Source organism: Eschrichtius robustus, chromosome 8 (assembly GCF_028021215.1).
Source record: "Eschrichtius robustus isolate mEscRob2 chromosome 8, mEscRob2.pri, whole genome shotgun sequence".
Taxonomy (NCBI): Eukaryota; Metazoa; Chordata; class Mammalia; order Artiodactyla; family Eschrichtiidae; genus Eschrichtius; species Eschrichtius robustus.
The window spans coordinates 114,179,415-114,201,462 of record NC_090831.1 but is presented as its reverse complement, the minus strand read 5'-3'; the positions used below and the strand labels follow the sequence as shown (position 1 = coordinate 114,201,462).

The window sequence follows — 22,048 nt, the reverse complement described above, 5'->3', positions numbered from 1 at the left end:
TTGGGACATAAATAAATCTTTTGGTCTGATGGTATTTTGTTGTACAGGCGAAGTAAAACGATTACATGTTTCCTTGAAGAAAGGTTCTTGGTTTATGAGTATGTTAGGATACTGCCTTTGGTAGAGACTTGATCTACTTAAATGTGATAAGTGAGAGGATAGAAACAAATGGGACCAGCAAAAGTACCCCAAATTATTTTCACATTCTGTTATGACATTTTCAACAGGAACCTTTTCCCCTCTATTTTCCTATTTTCCTTTTAGTATTGGTAGCACTAAAATATTAACCAGTTAATATTTCAGCTGGTTATTTTGTGTTTGTTTCTTCATCGTCATCCAAGTAATTTGTCTACCACTAAAAGTTTATCCTAAGGAACTTTTTTCCTCAAGTTTACTGTCATTTTACAGAAGTTATTTTTGTTGATGAGTAATTGTGGTAGTAAGAGAATTGTTCCATGATTTTTACAAGTTCTGTTCTAGCAATGTGTCTTTAGTCTGTCTATTCTTATGCTATCAAGGAGGATGGTTCCAAAAATAAAATTCCTTAGTCATTGGATCAGAAATTAGAGAAAGGTGGTGAAAAGTTTCCCCCTAATTGGCTGAATTTGCTGAGTTGGAAAGAAGAGTCGGGTTTAGAGGATTCTCTGATTCTTTTTTCTTGGATTTCTGACAAGGACACATGGGGTAATGGGGGCACATCTGTGTTACAAGTGGGGGACCTAGCTTTCCACCAGCTGTAGGTTGATGGATAGGAGAGTTAATGATACCATATCTCTCTCCAGAGCTAAATGCAGCACCACTGAGTATTCCAAACCTTGGCAAGCCGTTGTCAACCTGGGAGGAATGTGAGTCAAAACATAGCGCAGTGAAATACTACCTATTAAGAAAAAACAACTTTGCAAATATTATTTCTCTGATATCCAGCTTTTAGGAAAATATATGAGTCTTTTTATAACAGTCTTTCTATCAGCCTATAGAAGGCTGAAACCATTTATGGAAATGTTTCTTATGTGATGCCATTTATTGTCAGGCCAATACTTGGTTTTTATTTTCTTGATATGAAACAAAACATGGAATCCTCTCCTTACTGAGCCTGCTTCCTAGGGATGCAGAGCTCCTTCCACACAGTTTGCATGATAACTTTTCAATAAGAACAGATCTTGTAATTCATGCATCCAATCCTTTCTCAAACTAATTGGAGTTACAGCATTTCTCCCCCTCAATAGACAGTTATATTTATTTTCACTGCATTACTGCTTTATGCATTTTTGGCCACTGCTTTGTTTGGTTATTTTTACTTATAAACAATTCTAAATTCTTGATTTTTTCTGTAGGTTTATAGGTGAAATAAATGTTAAATACTAAAAATCATATGTATGCTAGGGTTTTTTTTTTTTTTTTTTTTTTGTAAAAATGTTGTTTTTATGTTATATAGACACCCACTCAAATACCTCCACTTGATTCATGAAAGTGCTTAGTTACTAGAGGATGAGCAAATAAGTTAGGTTTTAAGCCTACTTTCAGTGTCTTTCAGGATGTATGTGAAAGGCCAGAAGTTTTTTCTTCTGTGAAATGATACTTTTTCAACTACCCAAGTCCCATCACTTGCTCCATGCGCTCTTCCACCAAAGAAAAGTCAATTTCTTTGTCAGTTGCAAATAAGAGCAGGATATTACAACAGTTAAGGACTGCAAACCCAAGGGAAGATTTTTACCATTTAAGTAGCAAATACATAAAAGGTTTTCCCTTTGTTTGATGTATCAAAATTGAAACTTGAAGTAAAAAATATTTTCCTTTCTGAGCACATGAGATCTGAAACCATTTAGATGGCTCGGGGAGTAATATTATCCTATTATGTCTCATTGGTTCAAGCCCAGTGATTCCTTATCATTGGAGATAGTGATTAATGGTCCTCTACAATCAGAACAGCAAAATAATTCTCTATGCTATTGCAGGCTACAGTACTCAGAGTAGCTCATATTAGCATTTTATGATAGAATCTTTAGTCATTTTTAATACAGGAAACCTCCATTACATGGAATTACTTCATAAAGTGGAAATGCTTTTGGCTGGGTGTGATGAAAGATAGGGCTTGAGTTCTTTACTTTTCCCATTCCAGCTGTTCTTCATCTCAGCAATTTGACTTTGTAGAATTCTACTACAAAAACGCATATTCTCCCTTCCTCTGATTTCCATCCCTCTTTATTTCCTGTGGTATTTGTTTTCCTTGCCTTTCATCATGATATTTTTATACTCCAAATTTTATACTTTTTAAGCATAAAATAGTATAGAAAGAGTATAAGTGGGAACTTAGGGTGTAAAACTCCTATTCTAAGACTTCTTTTTTTCCTGAAAGGTTGTCAGCCCTAGTTACCAATTCAACAAATATCAGGGAAGGAGATTCCACTTTCATAAGACTTAAATCTGTAGATGGTATCTAATCACAGGTAGAAATTCTCCACTCACATTAACCAGAGAATCAACTCCATACATGAGGAGAGCACAGCAATGATAAGATACGTGAGCGTTGAGATTATTCCCTGTTTGTTGGCTTTAGTAATGGGAACTGATTTTTCCTTTGATCCAAATTCTGTTGAGTGGTTCTCATTCTGGACAATGATGAACGATATGTATAACACATGATTCGGTGGAATGAATAACGTAGTCAGTTACCGTGAAAAATCATTTTTCTTATTGCAGAAGTAGCAAGTCTAGATGGGAAGCAGTAACTTACCGATGTTGAAAGCCTCATATTTAATACACGTTGTGGGAGAGGTAAAGATAGATGTATATAGATAGCTGGGCATTCTGTTCTTTTTTAAATTGAGATTTACGATATATTCATTTCATATATATATATTTACGATATATTCATTTCAGGTGTACAACGCAGTGATTCAGAATTTTTATAGATTATACTCCATTTGTAGTTATTATAAATTATTGGCTATATTCCCTGTGCTGTACAATATGTCCTTTTAGCTTATTGATTTTGTACAGAGTATAAGGGAAGGTAACAAAATCATCATGTCATGATCACGTTTACATTTCACGCTGACTGCTGCATCTGCAGTGTCATGAGGGTGTAAATGGGCACCAGGGGCACAGTTAGTTTAGGTGCAAGATGATAGTAGTTTGGTCTTGGTCCATGAGGGTTTTAGTGGAGAGGGTAGAGAAGCATCCATATTTGGAAGATACTTAGAGGAGGAGAAAGAAGGAGCAGGCAGAAATTTAGTCAGGAAACCAGGAGAGTTTTTTGGATTGGAATCCAAGAGAAGAGAGCTTCAAGGAGCAGGGAGTTAACCACAGTGTGAAATGCTGCTGAAGGGAGCATTAGGGTGAAAACTAGGAAGGGAATTTAAAATGCATGAATAAAGGGAAAGGAGAAAGTGAAGAGACTGTGAGATCTTATGGAGAGGAGAGTTTGAGTTTCCATGACTTAAAAAATAAACCCGTGTCTCTGGTACCTGGAAGTTGTAACATTAAGTGTATGTGGGGTGGTTCCACATAAAAGTCTCAGAATTGGATGACTGAGTCCTTAGCAGCTGTGGCAGTCACTGCCACAAAAGCAAATGGGTGGTAAGGAGAATTTGAAATATTGGTCAAGGCTATTGGCCTTTTTCTTTTCCCTTATAGCAGAAATGATGAAACTGCTGTACTGGTCCAGCCGCTTTGTGATGCCACCAAGTAAAGCCACTACTAGTTCGTCCTCTTTGCTTCTCCTTTAAGTGCCGGGAACCTAATAATGCTAATTTCACTCTATCATGTATTCATTTATTACAACTTCAGAAGCACAGAAATGTATTCCAGTTTCAGTGGAAGCATGCAAATCTGCATTTCAATGTGTACTTGAAGATCTCAAGAAACTTTAAAGATGTTTTGTTTCAACCAATGGCATAAAAGTTTTTTGATGTTTGCTACTTGTAGCCTATTTTTAATTTATTAACCATGAAGGCAGCAAACATTTCTTTGATATATGTCTAGCTTTAGTGCTTAAGTTTACATATCTTTGCCATTAGTGCCTGTGGCTGATTACCTCAGTGACTTAAAACCCAATTCCGATCCAAATAGTAGAATAAAAGTCAATAAACAGAAACCACGGAGGGAGAGCGATTTAGATTCTTTAGGAAGAATTTACAAAGGCTTAGAGCGATCTAAACAAAGAATAGGGCACTTCCATCCTGTACCTCACAAGTAGACGAGGATCAGGCAGAGGCTGAACAGCCATTTGAAGATGGAATAGGGGAATACGGTGTCAGATGGAATAGCAAATACTGAATTAGATGACGTCTGAGATCTCTCCCAACCCTATAATGCTTTAATTCCATTATCTTGTTGGTGATCTGGCAGGCTAGCTGTCTAAAATAACTTGTAAGCTATGGCATATTCTATTAGCCACCTCACAAATGGATGTCTTAAGGAGCCAAGAACTTAGTGAACTTCTATCAAAAAAGAATTAACAACCTTTAAAGGTACTTTCTCAGAAAAACATGTCGGACAGTAGGAGGTCGTGATTGACTGCTGCTGATGTGATTTGGGTTTATCCTTGGTTCCAAATTCAAAAACCCTTTTACAATTTATTTCACAGTCCTGACTTATTGTTCTCTACTCCAGGCAGGAGACAACTGTATTATTAGAGTTCTCTCTGAACTCGGCAGGTGTCAAAAGTCCATTTTAATCTCTGTTCAGAAGCCTTGGTTCAATTTGGTTTTACTGCTCCATGTAAAGGGATGGATGTGTTCTTGGATAACTTATTACCAGTCATAGTTTGGAAATGTCCCAGGGTAAATACGCAATTTCTAGGAAATTGCTAAAGGGAAGGCCATTGAGTATAGTTATATTTTAATAAGGCCCAGCTTGATAGCTGATGAGAGGATTGGTGGGAAATGTTTCTGGTTCACCATTATTTAATTAAAGAACAAGCAGTCCTGAAACGCTTTATGTGCCTTTCGGGCAGGACATCCTCTTTTTTTTTGTAAGTTCTTCCCTATTTATTTGTGCCGATCCCACTAGAGATAAGATGCAAGGGGGTGAGAGAGCATACTCCAGCATGGATTTACCTCCAGATCCAGAGAGCCAGATGGACAAAGGACAGAAGTGGACAGCCAAAGCAGGGGTTGCCTGGGGCTCCCAAAGAGAAAAGCCTCTAGTGATCATCTCATGGGTGGTCTGATGCCACACTGTGCTCAAGCCTCAGGGCCGCTGAGAGTCCCCGAAGGATTTGACTTTTTTGCATTTCACTCATTTATTTGTTATTGTAAACAACACAGACCAGACTCTATTTTAGGTGCTGGAGCTGCAAGGAGGAGGAGGAAATAGTCTTTCATCCCAAGAATTCACACTAGAAGTTAATATTTTAATCAAAAGTCCATTCACAAAACAAGAGCCAATTCAAATGAATTCTATTAAAGGTTGGTTAGAAACATCCTTTATTATATCTAGGTTATGACTGAATATAATCTCACATTTACATTTCTTGAAAGAAATTAAATCTACAACTATTACTACTCCTCCTTCTCCTACCCCTCCTCCTTCTTCTCCTCTCTCCTCCCTCCTCCTCTTCTTCTTCCCCTCTTCCTCCTCCATATTATTATTATTATTATTATATTAGGCCTCAAGAGACTTGTGATGCTTTTCTACCTTGCAAAGGAAAACTCTACATATGAGTAACAAAGGCCCAGTTAAATTATAGTTTGTCATAAAAACCGATGAGTCGACATAGTGGTTTAGGGGGTGGGTCTTACGCTGAACCATTTAAGAAATGTTAAAACAGGACTTTTGCAAGGTACAAAATGTAGAATAATTATACAGCTTTAAGGATGTCCTCTGTAATGTGAATTCGGATTTATATCCTTAATATCTCTAAGTAGAATATCTTGCAAACGTTCACAGTCCCCACTTGCATTCTCGTTCAACGGACGATAGATGGCTACGTAACTCTGAACCTTGTCTCCCAACCCATGTCAGCAGACTCAAATCCTGCTAAGGTTTGAGATCTGCTAACTCCTATTTAGAGCTATGACTGTGGCTTCTGCTGTGATATTACTATTCAGGACTGAGTTTTTTAAACAGGCCTGTGGAAATTGAAGAAGCATCAGGATGCTAATAATAGCAACAAAATAACAATACATTATACTTGGAAACTTACTATTTGCAGGAGTGTGCTATCTGCCTTACATGCATCTTCTCATTCAGTTCTCACTATATTCCTATTAGTCCTGTTTTCAGATCAGAAAATGGTTTAGAGAAGGTAACTTCAGAGCTCTGAATGTCAAATGTGTGTTAACTGATAGAGTTCAGATTGGAACTAAGATTTTCCTGATTCTGCGTCCTGCTTTATGCTCTGTGCTATATTGTCTTAACATTAAGTGGTGTTACTGCCAGGTGATTTGTGTTTCCAATGAGAAGAAGGGATTATGTGATGTCAATTGTCTGGAAGTGGGAACAAAAGCACCCAACTCATCCCTTCCATCCATGAGGGGTGTCTGTACATAGGAGACTGGGATGAGAGGAGTCTTTTATCAGTCTGTGAGAGACAATGTGTAGTAAAGAAATTGATTGAAAGAATGAAGAAGGTTGGAGGCTTAAGGAAGGAATTTGACACTAATGGATTGAAAGTCTTTGAAGAGTCAAATAAAAAAAATCTATTGGCAGGAACTACAGGGTAGCATAGAATGATGAGAATTAGATGTAAGTTGTGTTCAGGGAGTTGTCTTGACGGCTCTGCACCTACCCCCCGCCCCCTCCAGCATCTCAAGGTAACAGGTGTGCATAGGTGGAGAGAGAAGGTACAGTCTGGAGATTTTAAGGCCCCTGTTAGTGACGTTAGCGAGAGGTGCCTTTATTACGGTTCTTGAGAAAGTCATGATGAGGATATTTCGGAGTTAAGTTCAGAGCTATCAACTTCCACTCTACACAACGAATGTATTCTTGATGTTTCAGAGGAAATTCATGAGAAGGCGACAGGTTGGGGCCATTGTCCCGATTTTAAAGGACATTCGCTGATTGCTGAGTCCTTTTTAGGGACCTTGAGGGGTCCCATGGAAGTCAGGTTTAGAACCCCTGATACAGAGCTTAAATTAGTATAGAGTAGCTTGGGGTAGAAGTTGGCACAAAGGCAAATCCATTTTTACCAGGTTGTTAGTCTCTTCTATGCTCTGCTAACTTTCTTGGCAAAATTTAATTTTAGAAAACTAATGGCAATGCTGTTCCCCAGAGTCCAAGGAATAGCTTTGTCATCCTTCACCTCCGGTCAGCCATTAATGGGACACTAATATATTTTGCCATCAAGGGACACAATCGAATTACTTGGCTTTCATTTAATCTCTGTGCACTTTTCTCCCCCATGTTCTAGTTGTCTGTTTCCATGTTATCGCTTGGCCTGTAAAATACCAAGTGGGAGAAGATCCAGGAGAATCATGACACCAGCCAGGCTAGACGGTTTGCCCCCGGAGGAAGCCCAGCAGCTTGTTAGAAGTATCTAGGGAGTTCCTGCATATGCCCTCATCTCCTTCCAACACCTGGCAGCAGCAGGTGCTAGTGTTTATTAGGCAGACACTTACCTGAAAGAACAAGCTTCAGAATAATAATTATACCGCTAATACCTAATATCGAGCACTTACAATGTGCCAGACGTTTTTCTAAGCACATCACCTGTGTTGACTCACTCAATTCTCATAACATCCCCGTGAGGTGAATACTGTTATTATCCCCACCTTTCCTATGGGGAAGCTGAAGCACAGTTTCCTGATTAACCAGTAACTGGAAGAACTTTCCTTCCAATCCAGTCCGTCTGACCTAGAGTCTGAGCTCTTAACCACTTTGCTGAGCTGCCTCCTGTACCTACTCTTTATACCAGGGTCCAGAGTAATTCAGAGGGATTATCCATCAGGGACCCTCTGGGTGAATGTTCTCAACCTTCCTGATTGGCCTGATCTGGGGCACCATTTGATAGCAGGCCAAATACCAGGTACCCTAGTCAGAAGGCTGGTTTTAAGCAAGCTGCCACTGGTGGGAAAGTGGGATGTGTTGTAGGTTGTTGGGAGAAGATGGGAGATGAGAGCAGAAGAGTGGATGTGTGGGAAGTGGAAGGAACAGAGTGTCCGCTGGTTAGTGAGAGTCTCCACTCTTTTCCATTCTGGAGATGAAGTGAGATAATATATGAATTCATTTGGGATCTGGAAAGTTCTATAAGATTGGTGGGAGGCTGTGGTTCAGGGGGCAGTAGTGTGTGGTGGGAATCAGTGGGTCCAGATGAGAACCTGGAAGGCAGAAGTGTGTGGGCAGAGAGCAGACACTGTTGGATTTTGAGAAAGGTGGTTCACACTGGTTAGCCCACGGGGAGCCCGCTGGAGGAGGGGCGCGGGGACTGGTCTGCAGTCACTCTCTGAATCCCATTTCAGACTTGGCAGCTGCTGCCATAGCCAGCTCTGGACTCCAGCCCACTGGAGAGGACCAGAGCTCACTGCCACTAGATCTGCTGTTACCTCAAAAAATGTTTTGGCGGAGCTCTTTCACCCTCTGCCCTCTCTCTTCCCCTGTTACAGAGTATGATGGGCCACCGCGTTCTATGTTTCCAGCTTCCCTCTTATCTGCTACGCTTTCAGAAGAGTATTTGCTAATTATAATCTTTGCAGTTCACTGGAGTGAACTTGACACTAAAAAGGTCAGGCGCCTCTTGGGTGTTCCTTGGCGGTCCAGTGGTTAGGACTCCGTGCTTCCACTGCAGGGGGACACGGGTTTGATCCCTGGTCGGGGAACTAAGATTCCCACATGCCGTGTGGTGCAGCCAAAAATATATATATATATATATATATATATATATATATATATCAGGCCTCTCTTAATTTCAAAATCAGCATTTGGTGTGAACGGTGTGTGGTTACTCTGTTAATAATTCTTTCCTATCTACTTACATCTAACACCTAACACTGATATAATCCTTACTTTCACTCTTGCCCTGAGTTACCATTTATTTACTTATTGATGTACCTTTAAAATAATTACGTTATTTTTCTAAAAATGATGATACTCAGTGTAAAATAATCCCCAAATCCCCCCATGTACAGGTAACCATCTCAAACAGCTTACTGAACATTTTCTTCAGACACTTCTCTATAAACTCCTAAATTCCACAATTCACATGAAGGAGATTATGCCATATGTAATTTTCGATGACTTTTTCTTTTCACTTAACAATATATTGTACTCAGACTTTCTTCTAAAGGTAGACACTCATTTGTAATATTTGCCCCGCGTTCTCCTGTTTGTACCAACAGTTTACTTAACCAGCCCCCTGTCGACTGTTCATTGACCGAAGAGTCTGAGCATAACGTAGGGATCGTCCGACTCTGCTAATCCAGGCTCTGTGGCTTTGCTGTCAATCTGTGGGATTCTTGGCATCGTGTAAGAGAAGGAGCATAAGAGGGATGAATGAAGAGTCCAAGACTCTGCTCCCAGCTCTGTCACTTAGTAGCTCTGTGACCTTAAAATCACTTTACCTTTCTGAACCTCAGGTTCCCTACCTGTAAATGGCGGTGTGGGTATGTGTGATATTAAAGGTCTGTTCTGCTCATTCACAAATGTGCTTTAAACCATATCTCCCATCCCAACTTACTCATGTCAGTTTTATTCACCAGTGCCTGTTAAGTTGGAGTATGTATGGAAGGAGTTGTTATACTTTGCCCTAAAATGAGTTTTTAGACAAGAGAATGAAATTAAAATTATTTCTCCCTCTTCCAGAGCTGCAGTGAAATTGTGTGTGTGACTGCATGTGTGTTTGAGGTTGGGGTGGAGGTATCCTGACAATGTTTTAAAAGTATCACTCTGTCCTTCCATCCGTCCTTTTCCTCTTTCTTCTCTCTCCCTCCCCTTCCTCCTCTCTCGTCTTTCCTTCCTTTTCTCTTTTTCTCTTTCTCTCTTTCCCTCTCTCTTTTCCTTCCTTTCTTCCCTTCCTTCCCTTCCTTTCTTTCTTTTCCTGAAGTGAATTGAGGACTAATGCTATTCTTTCTGCTTCAGTCAATGGGGACTTTTACCCCATAATATAAGACAGGAGAAGCAATAAAGACAAATGGGGATTGTGTTATATTAATATATTGAATAAATGTACTGTTCCATAGTGGTGATGATGAAGATCAAATTATTTCACTCGACTAATGCCCATGATTAAACTATTTTGAAAATATTAGTTAAAAACATCCAAGGAATCCAGGTAAAAAACATTCTGAGGGTGAATAGGATGCTTCAGAAAGTTTGGTACGACCCCCTTTTAATTGTTCACTGTCTATCCTGAACCAGTTTGAATTCCTTTAAAATGAATTAAATACTTCATTCTCTTCCTAAAGAATGCATGTTGTACGTGTTTTAACACTTTTCCTCCATTTTGGGGTCCTCAGTGGTACCATCACAGGCAGCATTTATTGTAATTTGCTTTGACTGAGAAGTGCCCCCAGGGAGTTCGAGGTGCGTGGAGCCATTTCATTCTCAGCCCTGTGCTTTCTGGATTCTTGCTTTGATTTTTATGTTTTCCTGTCTCTTCTGAGAGCCAAGCTGTTATGGGCATATTTGCTAAAGCAGTTCTTTCCAGCTCTACACCACTTCTCAGCACTTCAGATTAGCTGCATCTAATTTACTGTGGAACTGAACACAGAGTCTTATTGGAGTTTTTAATAAGTTAGTAAAAAAAAAAAAAAAACAATGAGTGGGCTCCAGAAGCTTTTTCTGCTTATTCCCATGTTCTTACCTCCGTTCCAGAAACTTGAGGTTTCCAGAGAAGTGTTCTCCAGATAATTGCTGTATTCTGATCAAGATCCCATGATTCTGGTTTGAATGTGAACTCTTTCTTCTTCAGAAGAAGAGATGATATTGCCTTTAGTCCGTCCAGGTGCATATGACTCCCAATTCCATTCTCTCCTTGATATCTGACCATTCGGTTCTTGTTTTGCAGTCCCCAGTCTGTCCCAGACCGTCTGAGGATCCGGGTGAACAAAATCAGTTTACAAGACTATGAAGGATTCCACTATGACAAAGAGAAACTCCGGGAAGCTTGTAAGTTGGAAGTGCCTAATGGATATCATGGGATCAGCCTGTTTTCAGCTTCTTGGTCCTCCTTGGTTTGATGGATAGATTCATCTTGTGTCTGAAAGTCATGGTTAAAGAAATGAAGGGAAGTGTAGTAACATGTGAACCCCAAGTGATGCTATATGGGCTGAAGAAGATGGAACTAGAAAAGGAAATCAGAATAAGATAGTTCTGCTCTTGATGCCATGTTACGATCCCTTGGTTTATTAACCATTTTAGTCTCAGGTTTACCTAAAATGAGAAAAGCAGAATGATGGTGACACAACATGGTATAGTAACATCTAGACAATTCTTGAGACAGCACACGTCTCTTCCTGGAGGCTGCATTACCAAATACTGTCCTCATTCTTCATGCCAGTGTGACAGAGTTATCTGGGAACACACGTCCTTCACTTCTAGCTGTTATGTGATTGTATGGCGTCAAAGAAAGGCCCACAGCATAGTAAATGTCATGGTAAAATGAGTCATTGATGAGGTGCCGGTGCTTTTGAAACCTTAAGTTGAGTCAACATACAAATTCCTTTTCAATGTTCGTATTTTCCATATGCTTCTTTAAATATATATAACTATTAGTTCACCTCGCTCATCATTCCATATTTATTGGGCATTTTTTACATTCTAGTCACTATTTTAGATCTTTGTCTATACCATGAAAATATATGAGGTAACTGGGGAACGTCAGCCAGAAGCAGTTAAGACTACAGGTGTGTTGGATATTAGGATTCTGGGTTCCTTCTTAATTGTGGGGGCCAGTAGTCAAGTGCAGTAAAGGCAGAGAAGATGAGGGCCAGTGTCCAAGGGCACAGGCAGGGATGCCAACAGAGAGAAGGGAGTGTTGTATAGAACCAGAAATTTATGAACTAAAACCCAAACTGGCCCCAGGTGTGGACCTGCCTGAAGGTGTAGAAGACGCAAATAGTTAAAACTGGCAGGAGTGGAGTAGGGGGCACCTTTCTGAGCTTTGATTCCTGAACCTGTGATCTGTAGTGGGGTGTACTGGATGGAAGTCCCTAAATCCAAGGACAGTCTCAGGGTGGGGCAGGGACTTTCAGATCTGGAGGTGACAGTGAGCAAGGATCCGCTTCCCCCGTAACTCAGGCACTAAACCTACCAGGGCATCCTGTATGGAATTTCTCTGTCCATTCTCTCACTGCTTCAGCTTCCTCAGCCCTCTTCATCCTTTTCTGTAAACGTCAATATCCTTCAGCTTCTCCCCAGCCTTCTCGCTCCATCCTTCACTCTTGTTCCCTTTGGTAGGAATGCTTTGAGGTGGAAAAGGAACAATTCCCTGAGCCTCTGCATTTCCCCCTTCTGCCAATGGCAGATTATATTTTCTAATGTACATGAGATTATGCGGGCCAGACTAGCACAAAATCTAATTTAACCCGTAAGGTGGTGGACCTATATGTTTTGCAATGGGAGATGTAGCTACAGTGTAAATTACACTGACTTTTAGAGGCTACTAATGATAAAGAATGGTGTTTTATGTTCTTTTTCTTACAAACTTCTAAACAAATAGCTTACAGGTTTGAAAAATTAAAAAAGAGACTGGATCTCAAGCCAGTAATATTTTGCAGCTTACCATCAGCTCTGAAGAGAGTCAGTTAGGAGTGGGGAAGCTTTTGAAATTTTTGGCTGAAATGAGATTTGAAGTTTATCTGTGGATTTCAATGACCTCTTCTATCTTTTCTGGGGCATTATCGGTCCACTATTGCCAGAGGTAATTATGATTTGAGTTTTTACAAGATGACATTTCCTGGCAAGTACTCTGCTTATCATCTCTTTTGTGATAAAACATCTATGTGAGGAAACTTCTTATATCAAATTGAGGGAGGTGACTTGGTATAAATATAAGTCCAATAAATTCAGCCATGTCTTTTGGGACCCAAAAGAACAAAGAAACTCTCAAAGAGGGAATCAAAGCATTATCTCATTCTAAAGATTTGAGGAAAACAACATATGAATTAGGAGTAAAACAGCCAACTCAGTCATTCTACGTTTAATATATGGCAATGATGCTTCTCAATTGTAGTTGCTCGAGAAAGTTTGTCCTTGGGGGTTTATGGACTTATTCACACTCACCCTTTCTTCCCCGGCTCCAACTTGCAAGTGACTACAGATTCATGGGAAGGCCGACAGCTCGAACTGAGTATGAAGGCAAACACCAGTTCAAATCCAAATGTGCAGTGCATGCCAAAATAGGTTATTTCTGAAGCATTAATGATATGAAATAGAACACATCTAGATAAAAGGGACTCTAGGAATGTGCTCTGACCTGCATCCTGGAAGAACATAGGGGGTGAATCCTCTTCGGTCATTCATTTATTGTCAACATCCAGGTCCAAACTAGAGCAGTCCTGCATTACTGGGTTCAAAAAATTAGTTCCCTTTCTTGACGATACACCAAGTGACTTATCCAGGCAGCATGTGGCTGTTTTCCTTCACCATTTAATAGAATCTTGCTCACGTGTCTGGATCATTATTCATATTAGATTACAAGCTCAGATGTTTGGTGTCTTACAAAGCCCTGCTTCTGTCTGTGAGGCAGGACTCCGTGGTAATTACAGGAGGGCAGCCCTTTTTCATCGCCGTGTTTATTTTGGCAGAGAGAAAGATGGCTATAGTATTTTGAATACTTCCTGTCTCCCTTCCATTTAGCCCCAACTCACCTGGCGGCATTTCCTCTAAAATAATAACACAGTGAGGGTCAGTCTTTGCCAGTCTCTCCTTCTGCTTTTGTTGGTAAATTTCAGACTTGCTTAAAACAGTTAAAGTTTTTTCCACTGGATTTATGAATTATGAATCCTCAAGATAATGGTTATGTGATCCAACAGAGGAAAGTCTATTCAACTTGAAATAGAACATAAGGAGAAAGTAGCCGTATTAAAAAAAAATTCTTAAAGTAAATCTATAATAATTATAGCAGAAACTCACTCCCATAATCAGAATAAAGTATAAAAATGAGTTCTTAATAAAGCATATAATCATATAGTCTAGGCAAAGGGTAATCAGTTTTTAAAAATTTCTTATATTTCTAAGTACAAAAGAGTTTCACTGACACATGACATATATGTTTATATTTGGAATAACTTGATACTGGCCAAGATGTAACTCTATCTCTGGTAAACTGGCTAAATTTTTCTTCTGGCATCAGCTTACTCTGCACTTTTTAATGGCCATGATAATTCATATGAGTCTAGGGCCTAAAGCAGAAAAGTAAAAACCAGTTTGGAACTAATTGAAAACAGATGTAGCCTATAAAGGTGCGGGACATTGCTAACATGTGTTGTATATCAAATACAGTGTTCAACAACCCTTTTATATACAGTATCTCAGTACCATGGATATTATCTGGCCATTTACAATTTAGTATATCTATATAGTGGATAATATCTCAGTATATCATTATCTGGTTAAGAATGATGATTGTGGCTAATTAGATATTTAGGCAGTTGTCCTAATGGAATTTCCTTGTCTTCTGTTGAATGACTTAGTAGAAGTGTCAGAAACATTTGTGATTGAATCTCACTTGCAACCTTGACAAAGTAATTTTACTGATGACCAAATCTCTCATCTCTCAAACGAGAACATAATTGCAGCCTCATAGGGTGCTGAGGGTTAAATGTAATGTTGTATATGAAAGCCCCGCTGCACAGTCTGGCAACATTAGCAAGCTTTCCCAAAATGGTAGCTATGATTGTTTCAGTTGCTATTCCAAAAGACACTGCTGTGACATTGCCCTTCAATCTGCAAGTCCACAAGCCAGGCTCAGAGCAGCTGCCCTTTTTTTTTTTATATATATCCTCTCACCAAACTGCACACACCATCGCCACCCTCCAACTCTCTCACTTTCAGAAATAGAATTGAAAACACTAGTATATATTACAGAAAGATTACGGAAAGAAAATATAAGTAATCATTTGATTTACTTTTATTGTGTCAGCTAGTAGTACAAGAGACTGCTACGATGGCAAGGTATTTACGCCTGTGAAACCCATATTTAGTGATCTGGTCAGATATCTGCAAACTCCCTCTCTTAAGTCCTTATACATTTTCTTAAGTGCATCATCTGCTATCCATCATGGAATATTTAAAAATAAACTTTATTTTGGAATAATTTTAGATTTGCGAAAAAGTTGCAAGGATACTACTAGGAGTTCCTACATACCTCTTACCCAGTTTTTCTCATTGTTAAACATTTTATATTACCATAGTACATTTGCCACAGAAACTGATATTGCTTCATTACTGTTAACTAATCCCAGTCTCCTCTGGTCTCTGACAGTTTCTCAGTCTTTCCTCCACCCCCCACCCCCATGACCTTGATTGTCTTGAGGAATACAGGCCAGTGACGTGTACAATATCCCCTATTATGGCTTCATCTGATGTTTTACTCATAATTAGACTGGAGTTGTAGGTTCTTAGAAAGAATACTGCAGAGGTGAAGTACGCTTCCCATCCCGTCATATCAGGGGTTACCTGATTCCCACATGACATGCTTGTGATGGTAACCTGATCTCTTGGTTAAGGTTGTATTTGCCCAGTTTCTCCACTGTAAAGTTCCTGTCTTTTTACTTTCCCTGTGCTATTCTTTGTAAGTGAGTCACCATGTTTCACTCATCTTCAGAATGGGGGGATGTGGATCATTGGATTTTTTTTTTTTTATTGTTTTCAGTTTTTATGTATGACTCAATTGCCTTTGATAAACATGCCAAAATGGTGGAGCCATTCACTCATGGATGAATCCGTGCTTCCAAAAACTATACATTTGTATCAGTTATATGTTGGATATCACCCTAGATGCTAGGCATTGAAAGATGAAACCAGGGCATGTAACATTACAGTGTCATTTATTCAATACACATTTATTGAGTGCTTACTCTGAGCAAACAGTGGTGGAAAAAGAAAAGCGTAAATAATCCCTGAAAAAGCTCATCAAATGAGCTTTTTCTCATTTGATGAGGATTATGATAGAACTAAGGAAACACTATGTATCTATTTTCTTAGTAAACATTTAAATAACTAAAGGAAGGGATGGAATATATAAGCAAGCATGACAAAAGCCAATGTAACCACTAATTAGTTGAATGACCTTGGGCAATGCATTTACCCTCTTCAGGCTTCAGTTGCTGTATCTGCTAAATGCAGTGGTTAAACTCTATATTTCCTCAGGGCGTACTATACGGTAATAAACGTTTAGCCCTGTAGAAATTACCTAGGACTTAAAATTTTTCCTCCTGACGTGTTTACTTAGGAAAGTTTTTAACGCTCCAACATCATTCATTGTAATGATTGCAAGCATCAGAACGTGTTAAGTGCGTTTTGCTTCACGAGTTTGCTAAAAACAGTGATTTTTTTCTCCCTATCGATTGCTTCATCTAAAATTGAATCTTTCCCCATCATTTAACAAGTCGACAACAGGGCCGTTCAGTAGAGATTGGGCCTCCATTTGGTGGAGGTAGGAGTTCCGTTTGAAATCTGTCTGAGGAGTTAAATGATGTCAGTCTGCCCTCTGAAGGGCACTGTCCATTGCTTTGCAAGTGTTTATGTTTATTTCTATTTTCATGAGTTGACATTTACTCAGAGTTTTGTGTTTAGTTTCCTTTACTGTTCTCCCCTATCTTTTGTCTGTATCTTGTATTTATCCTTAATAAAAATGTACTGCTAATAAATAAAAATAATCGTAGTTAATGCATATTGTACTATTACTGTGAGCTAGCAAATGTCTTAATATTTCTACACATATCATATAATTTAATTCTCCCAACATCTCTGTGTATTAGGTAGCATGGTGATCCCCATTTTATATATAGAGCAAATGAGGCCCAAGAAACTTAAGGAAAATTCTAAGGACCTGACATTCTGAATACTTCTTTAATCACTATGCTCCCTATTTCTTCCAAGTAGTAGTTATTTTCTTTTATAAAATATTTTTAATAGCATACTTGTTTTTAAATCCTTCACAATACCATTTCAAATGCTTTTTTGTATTTAAACTGACTTTACCTTAATTTACCAGACTCTGGTTTGTTGGACAATTTTCTGTTTTGGGATCTTTCTCTACCTCCCAAATAGATCATCTGTTCATAAATCCATGTATTTATTGACTGCTCACCATATTTGTAGTACTACTTCAGTTGATGGGGATACTGAAAAGTGCCTGCCCTCATACAGCTTATACTCCATTTGGAGAAATAGACAAGTGAATAAGTGATATAGCAGTAAGTGCTATAATGGGAAATAATGCAAGAGTGACAAAGGATCCTATTTTTGATAAGGTGATCAGGGAGAGACTTTCTAAAAAGGTAACATTTAAGCAGAGACCTAAAAGTAAAGGTTGAGTATGCACCTGGATTTCTGAGGGACGAGTGTCCCTAGGCAGAGAGAGTGGCTAGAGCTAAGGCCCTGTGGTGCAAACATCCTTGGACTATTCAATGCACCACAGGGAAGTTCATGTGGCTGGAACCTGGTTAGCTGGGTGGAGAAGGGTATGAAGTCATTTTGAAGTTGTAGGAAAGGGCTGGCACATGGAGGGGGCTTGTAGGCCATGGAGAGGCTTTGAGTTTTATTCAGAATGTAATGAGAAGTTCCAGGAATTATTTGAGAAGGAGTATAACGTGTCTGCATTTATTCTGAATAATTCTGGCTGCTGAGTGGAGAATTGACTGCTGGGTTGTGAAAGTAAAAATCAGCGCACCAGATACAAGGCTAACATGATATTCCAAGTGAGACGTGTGCTGGAAGTTGAGGGAGTTGAAGTAGCAGGGTTGGGGAGAAACAGTTGGACTTTGGATCTGTTTTGGAGGTAATGCTGGTAGGATCAGAGGCTGGATTAGCTGCACTGTGTAGGAGGAAAGGGTGATTCAAGGATGCCTCTGAGTTTTGGGCTCAGCAACTTGGTGCACAGAGTTGGGGCAGATGTAGAGGACCCAAGGGTGACCAAGAAGCACAGAGTGAGCTAGGAAAAAACAAAAAACAGGAGAGCTTGCTGGTTGGAAGCCAAGAGAAGAAGAATATTTTGTAAAAGAATAGTGACAACTAGGTCAAATGCTCTGTGAAGGTGCAGGGAGATGCATGCTAAGAACTGGTCATTGGATTTGGGTAGAGGGTGGTTATTAGTAACCTCACAAGAGGTTGTAGAGGGAAGAAGGTGGATAGAGTAGGTTCATGTGCAAATGGGACCAAAGGAAGTGATTCCACATAGACTGCCCTTCTGAGATGTTTAACTGGAAAGAAGAGAAATGGAATGGGGGCTGGATGTGGAATCAAGGGAGGTTTGTTGTTGTTGTTGTTTTAATTTGTAAGCTAGTTCAGCTGTGTAGGCTGGTGTGTGTGCCGATGGGCCAGTCCACTAGAGAGGGAGAACTTGATTCAGGAGAGAGAGGGCCAGCTGCAGGAGCAATGCCTTTGGATAGGTGGAGATGGGGTCCAGTGCACAGTGGAGGGGTGGGGACAGTCCCCCAGAGTACGGGGAGGGAAGGCAGAGGAGTGGGTACAGAGGCAGGTAGGTTGGGGGATTTGGTACCAGGGAGAAGCAGAAGTTCTATTCCGATTACTTTTATTTTCTCAGTGACATAAGGGGCAAGCCTACTAGCTAACAGTAGGGAAGGGAAGTGTATCAGTGTTCAGGGAAAAAGAAAAGGGAAAGTTTGAAATAGCCATTTGAGGAGTGAGACAGTGAGTGGCCTGGGAGGAATTGCTGAGCAGCACGTTAGATCTGGAACCTTGAAACTCCTTGATTTTTTCGTAAGCATGGAGACCCTGACCTGTCAGTTCCTGGGGGTCTTCTTGGCTTATACATGAGTGCATTCCTTGTCTTGCTAACTTCCAAGACTCAGATACCAGGGTAATATTAGGCTGAAGGACGATGATCTTATTTTTAATATAATCCCCTTCATTATCTAATTCTGTTTATGATCCAAAGCCTTGCTTTGTGTACAAGAAAATAAGAAGTGATTCCAGAGCTGTGCCTTATTAGATGTTAATGATGTTAGGTCTCAGACAAGGAAGTAGCCTAAAGTGTTCATACTGATACTCTATTCTTCTTTCCTTGTTAAAACTTAGCCTTCGGTAATGAGAACTATCATTTGCAGGTATATTCTTAAGTCTTGCCCAAAGGAACATTTTTGCTCTTTGTTGGTTTATCCTGTGTACAACACACACACACACACACACACACACAAATAATGACTAATTCTCACTACTTATATACCAACCTGGTCCGTTTTGTTGTTACCTTCCCAGGGTGCCAGCTCTGGGATATGAACTCAAATGGTCGTTACGTTTCTTTTTGAAGACTTTCTTCTAAGAACTTTGTATAGATTTGATACTTTTTCTTTCTTTATGTTAATGTGTGTTTGGTGTGGCATTAGCCACTGCAGAGTCATGACATCATATTTAATAATAAATAATAACACTTAGTGTCTGCCTAGTGCCTCCTAGTTTACAGAGGGCTGTCGCATACACTGTCTGCAGGCATCAGCAGAGGGACACTTAAAAAGCTGGCTTCACACAGGCTCACATAGCTGCGACAGGATTTTAGTAAGAATTTACATCTCCTCTCTCCTAATCCAGTACACTTTCTAACCACAACCCTCCTGCTTTGTAAAGACATAGCTGTGTACTTACAGAAATGTGGGTTTTTTTTAACATCTTTCTTGGAGTGTAATTGCTTTACAATGTTGTGTTAGTTTCTGCTTTATAACAAAGTGAATCAGCTATACATATACATATATCCCCGTATCTCCTTCCTCTTGCGTCTCCCTCCCATCCTCCCTATCCCACCCCTCTAGGTGGTCACAAAGCACGGAGCTGATCTCCCTGTGCTATGCGGCTGCTTCCCACTAGCTAGCTATTTTACATTTGGTAGTGTATATATGTCAATGCTACAGAAATGTGTTTTAAAAAAGAATTTGGCATAAAAAAAAAAAAAGAATTTGGGGTCGTAGTTCTTGTTCTTGTTTGTGTTCCCTGGGAAGCACACTCTGAGGCTTTTGAGCTTTATGTGTTAGGAGGTTTACTGGAGATCCTCCAAGAGGGAACGGAGGATGTAGAGAGGGAGGAGTAGGAGTGGGCAGAGGGGCAAACTGAGCTGTGACGCGACTGCAGCAGAGCACTCCCACAGGGACATTTGGATCTGGGATCGCCAGTTAGAATTGTCCCCACTGAGGCTAGGGTTATTGGAGATCGTTCAGGCTGTCCCCTGGGAGGAAGCGAACCGTGAGTGAGCTTGCGTCCTTCTTAGAGAGGGGCTCAGCTGTGAGCTGTCAGCAGAGCCAGCACTTTTCAGTGGCTGAGGGAATGAGGGCCTCCATCCCATCGTGGATCTGCGGGAGGCACATCTGTTCTGAAAGCACCATCTTGTCTGCATAACTCGGCACCTGATTTTTGAACTAAAAGGCCAGGATGTAACCACCCACACACCCAAATCTTTGAGTCCATTCATTCCCTTCTTCATGTGACAACTATTTATTGAACACTTATTATGTACCAAGCACCGTTCTAGGTGCTAGGAATTAGGCTCATGTATCACTAACCTCCAAGTTTCTCTCTTTGTATCTTTTGGCCTGACCTCCCTGCTATTCCAAATTCAGGGAATTGGAATATAAGCTAATTACTTTCTTTAGATGCCTCAGAATGAGCTAAGGAAAGTGGAAACCTAAAATGTTAATGCTGACCTTTTCTTAAAGGTTCTGTTTGCCCTGAACTACTATCAAGCCAAATATTCTCCTTTTGGAATTTGAGTAATTAAAATTGGAAATCTGAATGCAAGGTAATATAAATTTCATGCTATTTCTAGCCCAACATTGTAGTCAGAGATAACACCAGAGTTTGATCCTCAACAAGATGGATACTTATTCTATATGTTGATCCAACTTATTGGCAAAGATACTGAACTGAACAGAACCAAGGACAGAAATATGTGCTGGTCTGAAAATAACCTCTTTGCAGAGTGATTTAGAACCACAATTTTATTTGCTAGTTATGTGGATAAAAGCTTCAGGCCTTTCGTAGTTCATACTGTTGGAAAGCGCTCTTTCTTAATACTTACTGGGCTTCCTGAATCACTGGTCCACTGCCCCTCTTCTGGAGTCACTGATAAGCAGAATTAAAGCATTCCCTTGGTTATCAGATGCTAGAATTGTGTTTTCTTTAGACTGCCCTAGTTCACATCTCTACATGGCAGTTGTCTATATATAATTTGTTTACTCTTTTTGCTTTCACAAAGAGACTTGGGCCTCTATAACAGATTTTAGGACATCTTCTGTTATTATTCTTCACATGTATCCAATCAGCTCAAATTCAGAGCTGCATGTCTGAATGTTTCTCCAATATCTGTCGGTGACCTTGCCCATTACCATCATGCGCAGTTGACAGTAAGATGTTAAAATTGTGATAGAGACTTGAACCAGTGTCCCTAAACATCATTTTGAGTACAGTATTTAACTAAATTTGGGGTCTGGTTATGAATCTTTTTGCTTTTGGACACAATATTTCACCTTGACTTTCACATGTATTTGGCTGGCCAACCCATGTAGCCAAGATTTCCATGTCACTTTAAGTGCTTGTTATCTTCCTCCCAAATACTAGAGCACTGGCAGTGAATTATCAGTGGTGGTTCTTCCCTGTATCTCGGAATTTTGCGAGTATTACCTTCCTAATGAATGTACCTGGACAAAAATTATATTGTTTTCTAATTAATGCCCATTGTCAGGTGCCTTCTAGAACCTTACAGTTAATTGCTTCTATCACATTTAACACTGGGAGTGCACTCCAAGGAATTTTATAAATCATTCTGTTGTTCTAGAATTCCACTGTATGTGACATTAGGAATCCTCATTGAACTGGAGTGCCCTTCATCAAAAATAGAACTTTACGTCATTGTTAGTAAACCTTCAGATTAAGTTGGAAGAAGATGACATTTTCTAGAACTGTTTGACCTGGACCTTTGGTTTCTGTTATTTACTAG

The 22,048-nt window shown here is 39.8% G+C and overlaps 1 protein-coding gene across 2 annotated transcripts in view; it reads left to right on the top strand.

Moving 5' to 3' along the window:
* The window catches only part of DGKI (diacylglycerol kinase iota), a 447,792-nt gene that overhangs the window by 318,703 nt on the left and 107,041 nt on the right, over positions 1-22,048 (top strand). For both annotated transcript variants that reach the window (XM_068550116.1, XM_068550115.1), the window contains one exon: positions 10,946-11,046. In XM_068550116.1, the coding sequence (XP_068406217.1) occupies positions 10,946-11,046 (101 nt within the window). The remainder of the gene's footprint in view (positions 1-10,945; positions 11,047-22,048) is intronic.